Below are 19,845 nucleotides of genomic sequence, written 5' to 3'. Positions count from 1 at the left end.
CTGACACTTTGAGTTTTTAATGGGTTATGTTATAGTCCAACTTCTTTTTAAATTATTTTATGAAATATCTGTAGTGACTGCTTGATCATATCACTGTATTATTTACGGCCATGCGAGCCACAAATGAAAGCTTGGCGAGACGCATGCGGCTCGCGAGCCGCGCAATGAGTAACACTGGCCTACAGTAATAATATCATACAATTATGATCACTGATAATTAGCAAGGTTCCATGTGTATTTAAGCCCTGTGTGTTGCCTGGTTCATTTTCTGATCTACGTTGTATTACGTATGTGTGTACCTTCTGCCCGTCTTCGATATACCTGCTTGAGTTATATTGTAAGTAAAGTTTGCATGGGAACTTTTTACTCCTCTTTGTCTTCTTCTGTCTGCACCACACCGTGTCAGAAGATCGGACCGCCCAAAATGGACGATAGGGTCAGAATAATCGTCATGGCTCAGGAGAGCCAAAACTTTTTGTCCTTTGTCAAGGACTTTTTCCACCTTGCCGTCACCAGCACCCTCGATGATGTGAGCCTGAGCACCTTGTTCCAGATCGGGGCCACATTCAACCATCCAATCGACCTCCCAGACACCACCGGACTGGACTGGAGGGAGACCGTCATCCGATGTCTGGAGAGCGTCGTGCCTCGATCCGGAACACAGCCAGACCCAAGGCTTTTTCACGTCATGCCTGACCAGCCTGATCTTCATGTCATGCCTGACCAGGCTGATATTCACGTCATGCTTGACCAGCCTGATCTTCACGTCATGCCTGAACAGCCAGCTCTTCACGTCATGCCTGAAAACGGCTGATCTTCACGTCATGCCTGACCAGCCTGAGCCTGTTCACATCATGTCTACCGAGCCAGACCTTCTTCACGTCATGTCTGCCGAGCCTGAGTTCCTTCATGTCATGTCTACCGAGCCTGAGCTTCACGTCAGTCCTGCCGAGTCTGAGCTTCACTTCAGTCCTGCCGAGCCTGATGTTCACGTCATTCCTGAACAGGCTGATCTTCACGTCATGCTTGACCAGCCTGATCTTCACGTCATGCCTGACCAGCCTGAGCCTGTTCACATCATGTCTACCGAGCCAGACCTTCTTCACGTCTTGTCTGCCGAGCCTGAGTTTCTTCACATCATGTCTACCGAGCCTGAACTTCACGTCAGTCCTGCCGAGCCTGAGCTTCACTTCGGTCCTGCCGAGGCTGATGTTCACGTCATTCCTGCCGAGCCAGAGACTGTTCCCGCCAGGGCAACCGTGCCTGAACCCTCACCTCTGGCCAAGATGGCCGCCACCATGCCGTCTGAGTCCTCAAAGTCTGTCCCTGAGCCTGTGCCTTCTGTCCCCGAGCCTGAGCATTCTGTCTCAGAGCCTTCTGTCCCCGAGCCTTCTGTCCCTGAGGGCCCTGTCCCCGAGTCTTCTGTCTCCGTGCCTGAGTTTTCTGTCCGCGAGCCAGAATCGGTTCCTGAATTCCCACCCAGCCTCCCTCTCCCACCTCCTCCCATCTGCCACCTCTCAACACTTCCACCACTGCTTGTCAGCCCCTCAGCTCCTCCTCAAAGCACCTTCGGGGAGGTGGAGTCGCCGTGGGTCTGCCAGCCCGCAGCTCCAGCCTGGTCAGTGGATCCCCTGTCTCCGCCTCCAACCTCCACAACCAGGACTCTACCTCGGCCCGTCAATCCATCAGCTCCACCTTGGCTCTTACCTCCCTTAGCTCCACCGTGGCCCATCAGTTCCGCCAGGCTCCCTCGTCCCCCCGGATCCACCTTGGTCTCTCGTCAATCTACCCTCACCTCTGGACTGCACTCCTCTGGCTACGCCTCGTCCCTTCGTCCCCCCGGCTCCGTTGGACTCCTCACTCCCTTGTTGGACTCCTCACTCCCTTCTGTACCTCCTTGGTCCTCACTCCCTCTGTCTCCACCGTGCCCTTTTGTGTCCCCGCCTGCACTTCAGTCGCCAGAGCCAGCGTTGCCATGTCCCGCCGGATCCTCAGCATCGCCTAGGCTCATCGGCTCTGCTGCTCCACCTTGGTCTCCTCTCCCACCTGCTCCGCCCCCGTCAGTCAGCCCCTTGAAGTCGTCAGCCCTGCCTCAACCATGGCTCCTCCCTCCGTCGTCTCCGCCCTGGCCGCCTGCACAGCCTCCTCCGCCCTAGCAGCCTGCTCCGCCCTGGCCACCTGCACAGCCTGCTCCGCCCTGGCCGCCTGCCTTCTGTCTGCCCTTCACCTGCTCTTCATCCTCCTCCTGAGTCCACTCCCTCCGCAGTTGGCCTGTCTACGGCGCGAGGACGTGCCCACTGGGAGGGGAGAGTACTGTCACGTCTCAGTGTGTGTCTGTATATTAGTCATTAGTCACATGTTTTCCTATGTTCTGATTTCCCGCCACTCTTTTGTTTCCATGGCAACCCACATTAGTTAATCTGTCTCACCTGTTACCTCATTAAACTTGTCAGCTGTGTCTCTTTTCCCTGATCTGTTTCCAAGTGTATTTAAGCCTTGTGTGTTGCTTGGTTAATTTTTACTCTTCATCTTCTTCTGCCTGCACCACACCTTGACAGACAGGGAAAAGTGTCCCAGAAATATAGCGTTAGATGCGATTTCTTTGACCGCAATCTGAGAGAATCAATATACCAGCAATTCAACCGTAGTTTGTTTACTTAATAAGATTTGCACCAGTTCAGCAATAATTAGGAGATTGTGTACTTGCGTTTGGATTCTTCTGTGAACGTGTGCTTTCCCTTTCATTGATAAGTTGCTGGTGGTCTCTTTGGTGCTGATTGTCTGGGGGTCGGTGATGTTCCAAGTGAGGACATCGGTGAGCGCTGGAGAAACAGGCAGAAAGAGAAAGAGAGAGAGAGAGAAAGAGAGAGAGAGAGAGAGACTGGCATACATTCAAACACAACACAACACTCCATCACTTAGCTGAGCTCTGGTGCAATAATTAGATTTTGGGACAGGGATATTGTGGGCCTATGGCACGACTGGTTGTTAATTATGATGATGATTGTGCTTTTTTTACTTTTCATGGCTACCCTAGTTTTTAGTGGTGTGATACATGGGTAAGGGCGTAATCTCAAATAAATTGGCTGAGTTCTCAGGTTAGGGCTCTGGCTCTGGTCGCTCTTGGTCCCGCCTGAAGATCCTGCATTTTCTCATTGAGTCTTGTATCGCATTAACCCTTTTGTAGAGGAGTAAGGCCAGGGTAAACGTTACGATGTAGCTTACGACAGTAGAGGCGCATAGAGTGGTGTCGGCGGCAGACCAGGACTGAATTATGTGGGAACTGAGTGGCGGAAGGCGAGCAATTGCCTCTAAGGCTATGTTGATGGGGGTTAAATCATTCAGCTGAGTTCCCTCCTTCTTGATCCTTTGTTCCAACTTAGGATCAAGAGAGGAGGAGTGCTGTTTGAAAAATCTGCAAGATTTTCAAGTTCCGTCCAATATTCGTTGGCTGATAGGTTATATAAAGCTAAATTTTCGATATGGAGAATCTACGTAAAATGGAATAGCGCTACCAAGGGAATAGGCAAGGTGGCCCTGAATTGGACTGACTTGGCCAATAGTGGTAGATGGCAGAATGTTTTGTACAAGACAGAGGGGTATTAAATACATTGGGATTCTACCCATGGCTAGGTTATCGATAGAGGAATACAGAACTGATTTCACGCAGAATTTCTGATATTAGGGTGGTTACGAATTTCATTTGAGTGAGATCACTTTGAACTATCAATAAGGGTTTGTTCATTTGTTTTGATGGTTTGGTTCAAAAGAGTGGTGTGGTATTGCTGTTCGTTAGTAGCAACCCTGGCTGTATAATTAATAATTAATAATTACTTCTTGTTAGTGGGGATAATCTCAACAGAGTGGGTGTATATGGATTGGATAACAGTAAGGTGTTCATGGAGACAATTGAATGTTTTGTTTTTGAATGCGATTTCATGGGGTCCTGTCAAGTGATGCAGAAACTTCTTTGACAGGCGATGGGGAGTCGATTGTTGTGACTGCACAAAACTGTAGTACCACACCTTGTCTCCAATGTCAAATTATTTGTGTTCTTTCTGGTCATAATAGGCTTTGCATCCTTCTGCACTTTTCTGTAGTTGCTGTTGTGCAAAGACAAATGTGGTTCTTAGGTGGTGATGCAACTATTCCAGATATTTTTGGGTGGTATATGCCGTGACAAGCTTCATGTCACCTGGCTGGTAGAGCAGGTGGAGAGGCAGTGTCATTTGCCGTCCCGTCATCAGTTCACAGGTGTGATAAAGGCTTGTTAGGCACTGACTCTAGAGGTTGGAAGGGGTCTCACCAACCCCTTGAGAACTATCGCTTAGTCCCATGAGGGGATGATAACTTCTCCTGCTGAAATTCCAGTGCTGAAGCAATCTGGCAGTTGACTGGATCGGATCTGAACAGCGAGCAGTACACCATCTTTCAAAGACACCCCATTTAGTGGCATGGATTCTTCCCATGGAGGGAGTGCTACCACTGAGAGTGGTCTTTATGACATATGGGTGATTTAGAGAGAAGTAGAAGCAGAGGGGACATTGCGCTGCCCCTTGAGAGGCAAAGAGGACACCCCTGCTTCGTAAAATCTCTCCCAAATCTGCTACAAAGGGTGTAAATCGCCTTAACGGACAGGAACTTAAAGCAGAACCTGCACCTAAAGCAGAACCTGCTGCGCTAGCCTGTGCAGAAGGCGCGAACACAGTCCGTCTGGCGATTAATGTAGGAGACTACTGTAGTGTTGTCCACCCACACTAGGACATGGTATCCTCTTTACTGGTGGAGGAAGTACTTCAGGGCCAGAAATACAGCCATCAATTCGAGGCAATTGATGTGCCAATTGAGATGATGACCTCACCAGATTCCCCAGGCTGGATGGCCACCTAAGACCACTCCCCATTCCATATGGGAAGTGTCTGCTGTTAGCATCTTGCGATGACAACTACCACCTAGAGTTGGACCCAAGGTGAGGAACTTTTGTGTTGTATTCAGGCATGAGCCGTGAACACAGAAACACACACCGTTTACCTTGAATGACGCTCATTTTCCTCTTTTCGCTGTAGACGCAAATAGATTTCTGCCTACTGTAAGGTGGAAACTAACTCCTGACAATAGAGTGACAAAAACAGTGTAGCACACACACACACACAGAACAGTCACTGAAGAGCGCACCTGTTGCACATATATGTGAAGCCTCTGACGAGTGCGTGTTCCAGTAATGTCATCGTCAGTTTCACGAGTTCACACTTACAAATAATCAGAGTAAAATAGTTTGCATATTTGGCTTGCTGTCTGAGTGGAGGGCTCCGAGCTCAGAATTTGGCCCGAATCCAGAGTAACCAGGTGAGTGTGGAGACGGGGTGGTGGAGAGATGCTGAAAACTCTCAAGGAACATAGGTTGGTCGACTGTGTATATATATATATATATAGGCTTCCACACATGCTGATTGGGTAGACATGTTGATTACTGATTGCTGACTGCTGGTTGATATGACGTGATGATTGGATAGATCATTTGAATGTGTTCCTCTCGAACTTTGTCAATAAAACAATTTCAAGTTCAAGGCCAATTTCAATTACACTCATTATTTACAGTGGGTCACACACAAAGTTTTCCCATAGTGCTAAGCGTAGCATTGAGAGTATCTTTTGAAAGAGTACGCAAAGTTTCTCGGTGAATGCAAAGATTTTGCGAGAGAACTTCACATCTCAGATTTTTTTCCATCACCATGACACTTTAGGGGCTCCTAGTAAATTATCAGGTTGGAGTCATTGTAAACATTTTCATTTTTTTTCTTTGCCAGACTTGACTAATCATTTCTGAATGTCAGCAGGATCTTGGCATCAAAGAGGAGCTCAAAACAGCCACTGAGATTTCCTGTCTGGTTGTGCTAATATTGTGTTAGTTTCATAATGTTTAAGCTGTTTAGACCCTTTGATGTGTAAACAAAATAATATTTAAAACAATTAAAATTGTCATAATTTACTGACCCTCATATTTTTCTAAACCTGTATGATTTTTTCTGCCAGATATAGATCAAAAGCAGATGTTTTCCATACAGTGACCAGGGACAAAAACAATATAAAAGCATCATAAAAGTAGTTCATTTGATTATATACCATATTTTTTCTTCTACTCTGCCAATGGAGAACCAATGGCATTTAGCATTGTTTAATGCCAAACCTGGTGCACTGGACTATTTATGCACTAGGTTTGAATCTGCAACACCAGAAATAAGATTTTGTTGCTTCATAACCCCATTTTTTATACACATTATAACACACTGAATGGTAATCAATCTCCCACAAAAGAAAGAAAACCATCTGAACAATGAAGATCACGGAATTTAAATATTTGTGTGAACGATTCCTTTAATTTTATTTGAACATCACAATTCAGCAGCTTTAAATACACGTGAGTCTATTTGTGTTTGTTTCTTTTTCTGTTGCAGACTGAACAAGAGATTATTGAAGAGACTAACGTTGACCGTCTAGCAGGCCGCCATTATTTTGGCTGTGATCGACAAATCAAAGGTAAATCTGAGACATCAACACTGAGCTCTCAGCCTTCTATAGATGAGGTACGTCAGCAGATGCATCTCCTGCTAGAGGAAGCCTTTAGTCTAGCTTCAGCTGGCCCCTCCACCTCCAGCAGACACCACCACTATCACTCCCACCATCAACATCAGCCGCTGGGGCCCTATGACCTGGGTCCAGTCATCCCATACTCAGAGGTGGGGACCAGTGCGCCAGTCACCAAGAGTCAAGGGCAGGGAGGCCTGCAGTGGGTGCCAGCCTATAAACCAGACCCTTACCAGTGCAGTCTGGTCAAACAGGTACAGTTGTAAAGTCTGTCAATAAAGCCATTATAAACACTTATTAGTGTTATTTGTATTAAAGTCAACATGAAATCAAAATTGACCTTATTTACATGCATAAAACTTGCTTCAATAAGATTATGGAAGTGAAATGGCTTGATTTACACTACTGGTCAAAAGTTTGGAATAATTACTATTGTTTAATTTTTTTTCAAATAAATCTATTATCTTTCTTTTTTTTATTGCTGATTAATCAGTTAACATTTTCTCGTTTTGATATCAGAAGTAGTGAAGTAATTGTGCCGATTAACAGTGTTATTACAAATCCTTTTTGTGAGCGTGTGTAAAATGTGTGTATATATGTACAGATGTATCAACAAAAAGCTTCCTTGTTAAAAACTTCGGTAACACTTTCTATGAAGCCTGTATTTATAATGCATTATATTGGAATTCTTAATACATTATAATACACGCTTAATACCTTAAAAACAACTTTATAATGTGTTGTATCATCTGATAAATAATCATAACAATAGTTATAATGCATTATAATACTTATTTGTGGTTATAACTTTTAAGAGTACAATGCATTACAACACCAGATGAAGGGAATTCTTAATGCATTATAATGCACACATAATGCCTTATAAACAACCTTATAATGAGTTGTATCATTTCATTATAAACAACAGTGATACTACCTACCTACTTATTCGATTTGGTAAAGCCTTGTAATTTTACAATTTTTATGAATGTGGTGATGCGAACAATGGACGGATACGGTACGTTAGGTGGATATAAAAGGAGATGAGACGGACGTCTAACTAAGCGAGACTGGCTTTTGGTCGGCGGCACGCTTGATGCTAACGGAGGAACGTGTGACTTCTGCTTTCTGAGTGAGATGCGGTTTCAGGCTTGTTAGCGAATCAAATTGAGATTGAACGGAAATAATTGCAAACACAACAGGAGTGTCGGCAGTTCGGTACAGCTGTACTGTGACTGGACCGGAGATGGAGGAAGGAAGTGGAGGAGGACGAGAAAAGGGCAAAGGTGGAAAGGGAAAGCAGGTAGGGAGTGGAAGTGAAAGTCTGATTAATAAAAGGAAGGCTAACACACTAGGAATTAGTATTAGTTCTGAAATGAGTGGTGAGGAGAGTGAGGTATTTACTCAAGAGGATCTTGATATTGACGAGGATAAAGTAGTTATCAATTTTTGAGAGGAAGGCGGAGTAGGAGGTGTAAATCCGGTCAGATTGACATCGGCATTAAAGAATGTTATAGGAAATATAGTTGCAGCAAGGGTGATAGGAAATGGTAGTTTAGTGGTTACATGTAAGGATAGGGGTCAAAGAGAGTGGGTACTGAAGCTGGAAAAGGTGGGACAATTTCAGGTGGTAAGTGTTGTAAAAGATAAGGGGGGTGGAGTAGGGGGTGATTACAGGTATTCCTGTGTGTGTACAGATGGAAGAGACTAAGAATAATATAAGATGAGGGACTCTAATGAGTGCACAAAGACTACAAACAATTACAGATGGCATTAAGGAAGATAGTCAGTTTTGTTACAGTTTGAGGGAGGGGTCCTTCCAGGGAAAGTAACAATTGAATATATGAGCTACTTTCTGAAACAAATCCAGAAAACAAACAAAACAAAAGCAGGCAGTAAGATAATCAGGTCTCAGCAGGAAACACGAGGAAACATAATAACATGGACAACGAACCAGCACATGACTGCAAACACAGGGAGAGATAGGGGAATAAACATAAGAGGGTAACGAGGCAGGCAGGTGGGGAAAATTAAACAATAACAAGATAACAAGAAGGGCGGGGTTTGACAATTGACAGGAGAGCACATGGCACAAGGAAATAACATGACAGCCATGTGCTCACAACAGACCAGGCTAAACACAAACACATGACAAACCGGGAGTGTCACAGCTCTGTCACTAAACCAAGAGAAAACACAGACAAGGGTGACAGAACTGTGACACTACCCCCCCTCAAAGGGACGCCACCTGGCGTTACCAAGGAGGGACACCAAAAACAAGACAGGAACATGAGAATACATTCCCGAAGAACAACAACAGACAAGACAAGCAGATCAGAACATAGAAACTAAGAGGGGAGGAAAGGAGGGGAGCCAAAACAGAGCCAAAATGAAAGTCCATAGAGTCCTAAGCAGCGACGAGGGAGGGACGGGAGGGTTGAGCCAGGGAGGGATGGGAGGGTTGAGCCAGGGAACCTCAGGCAGGTCAGGAGTCCATCCTTCCGGTGGCCATGGTGGAGACGACCATTCGGACGGCCATAGTGGGGACCACCCTTCAGGCGGCCATGGTGGAGACGACCATTCGGACGGCCATGGTGGGGACCACCCTTCAAGCAGCCATGGTGTAGACCAGGGGTTCTCAACCTTTTGCAAGCTGGGCCCCCCAAAGCTGGATCATTGCAGCAGTGCCCCCCGCCCCACCCCCCACACCCCCTTACATGAATAGATAGATAGATAGCTATATATATATATATATATATATATATAACATGTTGCAGTTCCCTCAACTGATGCGGCCATGCCAGAGGTCTATTTTTTGTGTGAAGGCATGCACTTAGTTTCGCGGCCTTGGAAAGACAGGTTGAGGCTTTTCAAGCGATCAAATATATCGACCAAATAGGACAGAGACGCAAGCCACATAGTGTCATCCAGATGCTTCGCCAGATCTGATTTGATTTCTGTCAAAAACCATTGCATTCATCATATTGTCATTGCATGCGCACCATCCGTGCATAGGCAAACGCATCGGTCCCGAGCCAAACCATTTTCACGGATAAAAATATCAAGGACATTGAAATGGCTTCTCCTGTAGTGTGCGACTGAAGAGGCCGGCAAAACAGGACATCCTCCTCAATCGCCTTGTCCCGCAGATACCTGACATAGGTGAGGAGCTGTGCCTGCCCAGCAATATCAGTGGATTCGTCCAGCTGCAGTGCGTAGAAAGGACTCTTTTGTACGAACTCTATCAGTTGCTCTCTGATATCATTGGACATGTCTACAATTCTCCTAGCGACTGTGTCATTGGACAGTGGTACTGCACCAAGTTTGGCTTCTGCACTATTGCCTATCATTATTCTGCACATGTCTTGCGCTGCCGGCAAAATGAGAGTCTCGGGCGATTGTATGCGGTTTACCCAATTTACCGATCCTTTTGGCCACTACATACGATGCCTACAAACACTGTTTAGACACAGTGCTGTGCACTGAAATGGTTGCCTGTTGCTGATGGAGGCCATCAAGCTTTCTTTTAAAATATTCAGCCGGTTTATTTTTAATGCCAGCATGCTTTGTTTCGAGGTGCCTTTTTCTCATACTCTCGTTTGCCAGCACCTCGACACACTGAGGTCTCAGATCAGCCGTGACTGTAAACCCAAACTGCAGGTATGCTTCATCGTACCTTCGAAGTTTTTTTGCAGCTGGTGGTGCGTCGGTTGGCTTGTTGGTCCTCATAAGAAATTTCTCAATTTTTATTTGTTTTCAAAAATTTTAGGCAATATGTAACTGTGTGTGTGGTGTATGTTGAGAGATGTATCAGGGGCTAATCAGTCGAGACTTAGGCACGATCTTTAATTAAACGAACAAAATAATTATTTTGCAGACAATTCAGATTTCATTTTAATACTTAACGATTGTAGTCCTCGTCTGTGTGTGTGTGTCTTAGTCGTGTGGGTAGTTTTAGTCGTGTGGGTAGTTAGCTAAGTGTAGCTACTGCCTAGCAGTTAAAAAAAATTACTGGCTAGGGCTGAGATTTGATCTAATCTTAAAAAATAATGTTTGTGGGTTTAGTCTTTAAAAAGAATGTTGGGGTTTTGTAGTAAAGGCCTATGTAAATCGAGATTGATAACAGACTAGCGACAGCTGGCACAAGCGAACTTGGCAAGAGACTAGACTAGAGTGAATAGAGAGCTATGTCGTTAGTCAATTTAAAGCAGTGATTTATTTTTGTGTGAGAATGAGTGAACATTTACATTCAAACCCCGCTCTGTAAACCAGGGCAAGAACGGCGGCACCCATGCGCATGCGCGATTCATTTGAACCCTGGGCGCGGAGGGGTGTGTGTCTCCTCTCTGCTCTGACTGCAGGCTGGGACTGCTGCGCGAGGCTACTGAGAGACTGACCGCCTGTGAGTGCTTTTGGACGGGAGAGGGGCTCACGGCAGAGTAGTAGTAGTAGTACAGTAGTAGTAGAGTTCTCAACGGGCCGGGTCGGCCCGACAAACCCGGAGGGACCCGCGGGTTCGGGTCGAAAATATAAGCAAATGACTCGGGTCGGGTCGGACCTCTGGCTTAATCTATTCCGCTCAGTGAAATTGTTTTTTTATTAATCGTCGCTGCTGTTCACCGTAAAGAAAGTCTGGCTGCTGCGTGCAACGTGCATCGCGGGGGCAGACCTGACGCCGCTGCGTGCACGCATTTAGCCTGGAGAAGAGGATGGAGTTGGTGAAAAGTAAACTTGCCGCAGGTGAATTCACCGTCGCTACTAGCCTACAGGAGTGGGAAAATCAGAGGTCTGGAAAGTGTTTGGAGTGGTGCTGGATTCTGATGGAAATTCTACAGGTTATGTGCAATGCTCAAAATGCAAGGTGCTGATGAAATATGACAGCAAAACAAACAGGGTCCTCCAGAAGATTTTTATTTGAGGCATATTTAGTAGCCTATATAGCCTATTTATATATTTAAAGTTTGTTTCAGTTGTTTGTATTGTTTGTAGGCTATTGTTAAAAGACGTAAACATTAAAGGTTGATTTGAATTCCCATCTGCTGGTCATGATAATACGTGTATGAGAAAAAAAAAGAAAATCGGCGTCGGGCCGCGGGCCGGGTTCGGCCAGATAACTCATGTTGATGTGTCGGGTTACATCGGGTCCGGGCTTTAAAAGCCACGGGCCGGGTCGGGTTGGGTTGGAATTTTCAGGCCCGTTGAGAACTCTACACAGTAGGCCTAACTGCTGAGTGATTCGTGCTTTCGAGTCTCCAAACACAACAAAAGTCTCCAAAAACACCAGTAAAAGTCGCTAGATTTGTCACTTTTGACAAGAAAAAAAGTCGCCAGGAGGATGATTGGTTTGTGTTATAATCAGTGCTTGAAGTGGGGGAAAAAGGTGGCGGTACTCTCTTTGCATTGGCAAATCATGACATTTTTACAGTGAAAAACAAAACTTGGAGATATTGCTGTTAAAACAATTTATTGTTATTTATTTATTAACAACATAAACATACATGTTTGTCTGCGTGGCTGCGTGCTAGTGTTTCACAAAAACTAAAGGAAAGCTTTAACTGTAGCCTATATTCTGACTAGTTTATTCGTTATATATATATATATATATATATATATATATATATATATATATATATATATATATATATATAACTAAATACGACCTCACGTTAATATGTTTGCAGCCTCTGAAACTTCCGTCCGTCATAAAAATTAATTCGGATGGTTCGATTTTCTGGATTTTTCGCATCCGTAGCAAATATTTTGAGGGATTTTGAAAATTGAAAGCCACCAAATGACGAATATGAAAAAAGCGAATACGACAGTTTCGGACTCAGTCAGGGTGCAAGGAACTTAAACTTTTGAGGCTTGCGCAGCTTCTCGAGGAGAAATCAAACAAATTAGCGCCGTTTTCTAAAGTCTATGAGCGCAGCACACACAAATAAAATAAATTGACATACTGCAGCTAAATTTCTAAATGTTGTTTTTATATTTATAACATTTGAATACAGTTCAGCAACATACATCACACGACCTGACGACCAAGAGAGCTGACAATTGACCATCACTTAATTTGCCATCACCTCACGATTGAAAATGTGACAATGATTTCATATGACAGTTCAACAAACAAGTTAATAATATTAAGCCACTTACATTTTAGACAAAATAATGACTGTTTTGGTCTATTTTAGCAGCGAAAATATGAATCCAAAGAATCCAAACAAAGATCACAGCATAGCGCATATAGCAACAGTCAATCGTGTTTTGAATGATTCAGTGTTGTGAACGAATCGGTTGAGTCAAAGATTCAATTACCCATTCACAAACATCTGTCTCATTCTTGATGAATTGGCCGTTTGAACGAATCGTTTGAAAGAACGACTCAATGACTCGCTTAATAAAACCGCTTATCACCTGCATTTGCGCTCACTATCGACAAACCAATCAAATTTGTTCAAAACTTTTTTTTAAATCCGTCCAAACACATTTTTATTCAGGAGTTATGTATATACAAAACTATAACTTTTTATGACAGTAGTTTAGTGATAAAAAAAACACTTTTTTTCCCCGTCCCATCTTGTTGCCTACTCGCGTCCATGATGGTGGAAAAACAGTTAGGAGAGGGAAGAGGGAGACGGGTCTTTAGTAAGGCTAATTGGGGCAAATTCAAGGAGTTATGTGAGGAAAGGTTAGCTGGGGAGGTTAGAGATATTGAGAGTGACAGATAGTATAGTATTTTCCAAAATATTATTAAAGAAGTGGCGGATTAAACTATTCCTAAGAGTTCTGGGGGAAGGAGAAGGAAAGCGGTACCATGGTGGACACAGGAACTTACTGAAGTAATAAGAGGTAGAAACAGGGCTTTCAGGTTGTTGAGACGTACTCATAATTTTGAGCATTTACTCCAATATAAAAGGACTCAAGCAGTTGCGAGAAAGACTCAAGCAGTTGTGAGTACGCCATGCTAAGAGAAAATATTGGCGTGGGTTCTGCAGCTCAATAGGAAGAAAGACACCTGTGGGAGAAGTGTGGGAGATGATTAAGAAGATGAGTGGAATAAGGAGGGAGTGGGACTACCCGGTACTGGTCAGTGGGGAGGTGAAGGCAGTGACTGACATGGAAAATGTATGTATTTCAATAAGCAATTTCAATAAGTAAAGCAGAAGCCAAAGCACAAATCTGGTCAAAAAATTATATAAAAAATATTGTCAGGTTCAATGGGATGCAGAGGAGAAAGGGAGACATTTATATAACATTCAACAAAAGTTTGGGACAGAGAGGGTCACGGGAAGGAAACAAAGGGAATAAATTATCTTCACTGGGTTAAGAATTGGACACTGTGGGTTAAATAAGTATTTACATATTATGGGTAAGCTCATTTCAGGTAGATAATATTGACTCTGTTGAACATGTGATTTTTGAGTGTCAGAAATATGAGAGGGAAAGAGCAAAGATGAGAGAGGGCATAAGAAGGCTGGGGGGAAAGGGAATTCACTTAGGGAACTGCTGGGGAAGTCATTAAATTATATGAGTACGCTGTTATTTCGAATCTTAAAGGGACAATGTGTAGTTTTTTAGGAATTTTATTATCTAAAATCAATATTTTTATTGATAAATATGTCCTCAAAGGTGTACAAATACCTCTGCCAATTATCTGACTTATCCTCGTAAACGAAGAATTTATTACCTTTATAGACATGTGGCGGGTAGGTCCACAGAGGCTTCCATGTAGTTCCGCCATCTTCAAAAACTATAATAGCAGAGAGGGTCAAAAAGTACTAGGCCAACGCGTTTCCACAACGCGTTTTCGTTCAAAGCCAGCGACACATAACTGAAAGCAGCAGAAATGGAGGAGCAGTGAGAGGCGATTGTCACTGCCGCGGCAAGTTTAAAAGGCTGCATTGCACTGTTATTATTCATACTGTAACATTAGTTCCCTTTCAGTCGAGAACGTCAGACGTAGTCGACGGTCGACTGAATTGGGATCTCGCTAGAGAGCCTGTCTTCTTCGAGTACTATTGAACGAAAGTTCTTCTGAAAGAGCAACACGGGTGCGTTTGCGTCTTTTTCAAGATGTCATTCCGCCCGTGCGTTTCTGGGTGCGGTCGTTCCCTGTCTCTCTCTGATGGTCACAACTGTTGTGTCACGTGTTTGGCTTACAGCACGCTGAGACAGCTTTTGTGGACAGCTCATGTTTTCACTGTGGGAACATGACTGTCGCAGTGTTGAGGGCGAGACTCGCCTTCGTTCGCGGAGAGCGAGTCCCCATTACCATGCCCCACCCTCGGGTGCTGTGTGGGATGGGTGACCGGAGGATAGTGTTGGATGTCCCGCCCGGTAACCATTCCCTGTGGGCTCCTCACTCCTCCCTTCCACTGCAACCACTGGAGCCTCCTGTGTTGTCTGCTGGTCCATCTGTAATGGGTGGGCCAGCGGTTTCACTCGGGGCTCCCCTGGAGGACAGGACGCCGATTGCAGCATCGGAGGGTGAGCTGACTTCTAGAGATGATGACTCGGCTGCATTGTCTCCCTCCGGGAGTTCAATGTTGCCCGAGCCGGATCCAGAATTATCAGCTATGCTGAAACGGGCCGCCGAGGCTGCCGGGCTCGAGTGGAACCTCCACCGTGTCCCGTTCAGTCTCGGTTGGAATCTGGAGTTTGGTATCTTGGGGCGGGCCGCGCTGGTTCTCAGCTCTCCGCCCCAGTGCCTTTCTTTCCCGAAATGCATGGAGAGCTTATCAGGTGGTGAACAGCATCTTTCTCTGCCAGAAACTGCCTGAATAGCTTTTCCCCCTCATTACCCTTGATGGAGGAACGGTGAAGGGTTGCGAGGTGTCCCTCCATTGGAGCGGTCTGTCGACACAGGTGCACCTGTGTCCGGCGGCCGCTGCCTTTTGGGGGGATCCTCGTCTCCCCCCTAAGGCCTGTGAGTTTCGTCTGTTCCGACGGGCAGAGCTTACAAAGCCTGTGGGCAAGCCCCTTCCTCTTGCGTGCCATGGCGTTGCTGCAGGCTAGGGCACCCATGGCATGCACGAGGGTAATCCAGACCGTGCGCTCATAGGTGAGCACCGCACTGCATCCGACCTCACCCTCCGGGGTACGGGTGTCGTAGCGTGCGTGATCGGTCTGGCGATGTCCACCTTGGTGGTCCAGTAGCGCCTTCGTTGGCTCAGCCTGGTTGGTATGGCGGATGCGGACAAGGTTCGGTTCCTGGTCTCCCCAATTTCGCAGGTTGGGCTGGTCGGCGACGCGGTGGAGAACTGCATCAAACAGTTCTCTGCCGCTCAAGCACAGACGGAGGTCATCCGGCACATCCTGCCCCGGTGGCCAGCTGCTGCCTCCACCCGCCGCCGGTGGCAGCTCCTCCGCCTGCTCGTCGCCGTGGGCGTTCCCCGGCCGCCGCTCCTGCTGGCCCTCCGCAGCAGCCTCCACCCAGGCCTCAGCATGGAGCCGGCCGCAGTAGAGACGCCCAGCCCGCTCCAGGCGCTGCCAAGCCAGGTGGCAAGCGACAGCGAAAGCATTCCGGAGCGGGCCGCCCAGGAATGGATGAGATGCTCTTGGAGTGGCACGATCACTCCCTCCCCCCGGGTGAGGGCCGGGTGGAGCCTTTGTTTGTGTGTGTGTCTGTTCCGCCGCTGGCTCCCTAAAAAAAAAAAAAAAAGTGGAGCAAGCGGTACCCACACTTCAAAGAGAGAGCAATTTCATCTGTTCCTGGGTCCCAAGAGGGCCAGTCTGGCGGGTGTGACCCTGTATAGCCTTACACCCCTCAGCTCCCCCTTGGTCGCCAGCAGGCAGCTTGGTGCGTTCGAGGACCCGGTCATCCGCCTTCTCACGCGCCCCCTGCCGCTTGTGGAGACAGGTAAGTGTTGCACAGCACACTAACACCACTCTCTCTACTTTGCTGCCCCAACTCAGGCTCGGCTACCCCGCTCAAGTCAGTGATAGTCATCACATTAGGTGTTGAGCAGACGTGCTCCTGAAAATTCAGTGATATTCATCACACCGAGTGTTGAGCAGTGCTCCTGACTTGGGCGTGCTTATCTTATCCTGCTGGCGAAGGATTTGATATAGCCGCTCCTCCAGCCGGTACGAAGGCCAGTTGTAAACTCGTTCTTCGTGCTACTAGGCGGTGGGTCGTGACCATCTTGGCCCAAGATTGGTCTGCAGCTTTGACCTGAAAGACATGTGCTTCAGATCTCTACCTCCCGCACCGCAGGCCATCCTGTGTGTTGCGTCTAAGGGTGGAGTATCAGTACAGTGTCCTTCCCCTCGAGTGCTCTAGAGCCCGTTGGGTCTTCAGGTCAACTGGAAGAGAGTAATCTCGCCCACGGGCTGAGTATCTCTTTTTTAGTTTTGGAGAGGTACTCGGTCCAACACGTCTCTCCAATGAGAATGTGTTCAGCTGGTGTTGAAGTGAGAAAGGGTCCCACTGAAAGAACTTTCAGAGGCTCCTGGGGTATATGGTAGTCGCAGCCTTTGGCTTCCTCCATATGTGACCGCTTCAGCGCTAGCTTCACGATCGAGTCCCGAGGTGACCGTGGCAGAGCAGCTCACCCTGTGTGACTATAGTTCATCCCGGTCTGCTGCCAAACCCTCTTCAACAGAGGGGCCATGTACAAAGGGCGTGTTTTAACGGGGGCCTGGGCGACCCCCGACTACATGGGCATTCGTGCCTCGAGTTGTTAGACATTGCGACCGTTGCGCAAGCTTCCCCTGCATGTCACAAACTCACCCGTCACCTCCTCCTTGGAGTCAGACGCTTCTGAGGGCGCCTTGTTCCACTCCTCCCGCTTACTCAATCGTGCCGCCATCGAGCCTCACGACAGTTATAGCCAGGGCAAGTGGAGACTCCATCCCCTGGGTCCGGCTGGGTCATGACCATTCCGGGGCCGCTCAGTTGCCCCCCCGGTTTTATTTTTCCGCCAGTGTTTGGGTAAACCGAGCGGACTACCCTTGGACAAACACTGGGTCTCAGCTGCCCCAGGGGCCCGCAGAAATGCGTTTAACCCCAGTGAGCCTTCTAAAAGTGACTGCGACTCATGGTCGCCTTGCGCCTGCTCAAGTCAGTGAAATCATCACTCTTCATGTTGAGCAGAATTGCTCCTGAAACTCAGTGAAGTTCATCGCACTCAGGTGTTGAGCAGCAATGCTCCTGTAGCTCTGTGAGTTCATCACAGGTAGCTCAGTGAATTCGTCACACGCAGTGCTGAGCAGAAATGCTCCTGGTGCTCAGTGAAGTTCTTCGCACTCAAGTGTTGAGCAGAAATGCTCCTGCAGCTCAGTGAGTTTATCACACTCAGGTGTTGAGCAGTAATGCTCCTGAAGCTCAGTGAACTTGTCACACTCAAGTGCTGAGCAGAAATGCTCCTGTCGCTCAGTGAAGTTCTTCGCACTCAAGTGTTGAGCAGAAATGCTCCTGAAGCTCGGTGAGTTTATCACACTCAGGTGTTGAGCAGGAATGCTCCTGAAGCTCAGTGAACTTGTCACACCCAAGTGCTGAGCAGAAAATGCTCCTGAAGCCCAGTGATCTTCACATGTTGTGTTGAGCAATGCTCCTGTCTTTTGCGCCCGTCGCTTGCACCTACGTGCCAAGTCAGGAGAGGAACAGGTCTTCATAGTTGCCCCTTATTGGCCCAACTAGACCTGGTTCCCTTCAACAGCCTTCCTGACTTCCCCTGAAAACTCTTTCGGGGACGGGGCACGATGGCACACGCGTTCTTCCCTCGGAGATTCCGGGCGGTCTTACATCTGAACGCGGAGGTTCAGGTGGCTATCACAAGAACATGTGATAGTTACCATCACTTCTGCGAGCACCCCCTAGAATTGAGTAGCGTGCTTACGCCTTTAGAAGTGGAACCTAGTCGTTGAGTGCGTCTTCTCTCCAGAGGAGATCCTGAAAGCTTTCGATCACTTCAGTGCTCTCTTTCCTGCAAAATGGGTTGCAGTAGGCTGTTTTCCTTCACCCGCAAAATGATGTTGCCTCGGTGTTTAAACGACGCTCATCGTGTTGCAGAAGTATGCAGAAGCACGTTCTGATCGTCAGGTTCCTGAGGAGCAAGGTCTTGTAAATCCTTGTGTCCCTCTTTATCCTCTTGGGCCTTGTCCCTGGTGCGACTGCACTGCAGAGACCGCCCCTGAGCCACTGCAGGCAGTGAGTAAAAAATTCTGTTATATCAGTTCTCCTGCTCGCGTGGTCTCTACTAGAGGGTAGGGACTTGCTCGCTTTCGGTCAACGTATTGTGCCTGGAGTCTGGGCCGGCTAACTCTCACAAGCTGAGACCCCGGCTCGGATTGTGCCCAAGGTTCCTACCTCTCCCGTAATAGGAGCAGGTGGTGAGCCTGCAAGCGCTGCCCTGGAGGAGGCAGATCCAGCCCTGGCTTCTCTGTCCGTTCGCTTGGACGTGTACAGAATGCAAGTCATAGACCAGATTCTAGAGTTGGGGGCTGGACGACACCTAGTTGAACCGCTGCCTCACGTGGGCTCCCTTCTCATGAAGCCAGTTTCACCGTGAGCCTGGTTCAAGTGTCGGCTTGCTGCGCCATTCCCCTCCTATGGACTGGATACGTGCGCCTTTCTACTCCAGTTGAGTTCCCTTAAAATTGAACCCTGTTGAGTTCCTCCGCACCCCTCCGACGTCGGACGTGCGGAACGTCTGGTGTTAGGCCTACCACTCGTAAGCAGTGTGGAACCTGTGTTAGGCTGGATCCATATGTTGCGGTCCCTTCGGTGACCCCATATGTGTATTCTTCCACGATACGGCTCCCTGCGGTGAGCCCGTGTCTTCCCTCGGCAGAGTCTCTCTGCCGTCACTGTCCGGTGTGTCTCCCCCTGTCTTAGGCTGGAGCCACCCCAGTGACATTCCATATGTTAGACTGCCCGGTTTCCGCCCAGTTCATATGTGTATTCTCCACATTACCTCCCTCTGGGTTGGATGTGGCTTCCGCAGCGTCCCTTCCTTCCAACGTACGGGGAACGCTTTCCCAGTGGTCCTGTAGGAACAGCAGTGACTTCCCTGGCCTAAGCCCTGTCCTTCCCCGCCTTAAGTTTGCGGGGGCATCAGGAGGCTTTGGTTTAGGCACTGGAAGGTGGCAGCGTTAGTGGCGTGTTCAATGGGTGATCCCAATTCAGTCGACCGTCGACTACGTCTGACGTTCTCGACTGAAAGGGAACGTCCTGGTTGCGTATGCAACCCACCGTTCCCTGAAGGAGGGAACGGAGGACGTAGTCCCCTTGCCACTACCGCTGGACCGCCGCTGACC

General features: G+C 47.4%; 1 protein-coding gene across 1 annotated transcript in view; it reads left to right on the top strand.

Annotated features, from left to right (window-relative positions):
* Positions 1–19,845, top strand: part of kiaa1549lb (KIAA1549-like b) — a 338,844-nt gene that overhangs the window by 279,924 nt on the left and 39,075 nt on the right. Inside the window, exon 18 of the mRNA XM_077248220.1 lies at positions 6,456–6,839. Within this exon, the coding sequence (XP_077104335.1) occupies positions 6,456–6,839 (384 nt within the window). The remainder of the gene's footprint in view (positions 1–6,455; positions 6,840–19,845) is intronic.

This window comes from Siphateles boraxobius, unplaced genomic scaffold, assembly GCF_051911475.1.
Source record: "Siphateles boraxobius isolate OS27281-9 unplaced genomic scaffold, OSU_SipBor_1 30, whole genome shotgun sequence".
Lineage (NCBI taxonomy): Eukaryota > Metazoa > Chordata > Actinopteri > Cypriniformes > Leuciscidae > Siphateles > Siphateles boraxobius.
The sequence above is the reverse complement of the archived record's forward strand: the minus strand, read 5'-3'. Positions and strand labels throughout refer to the sequence as shown.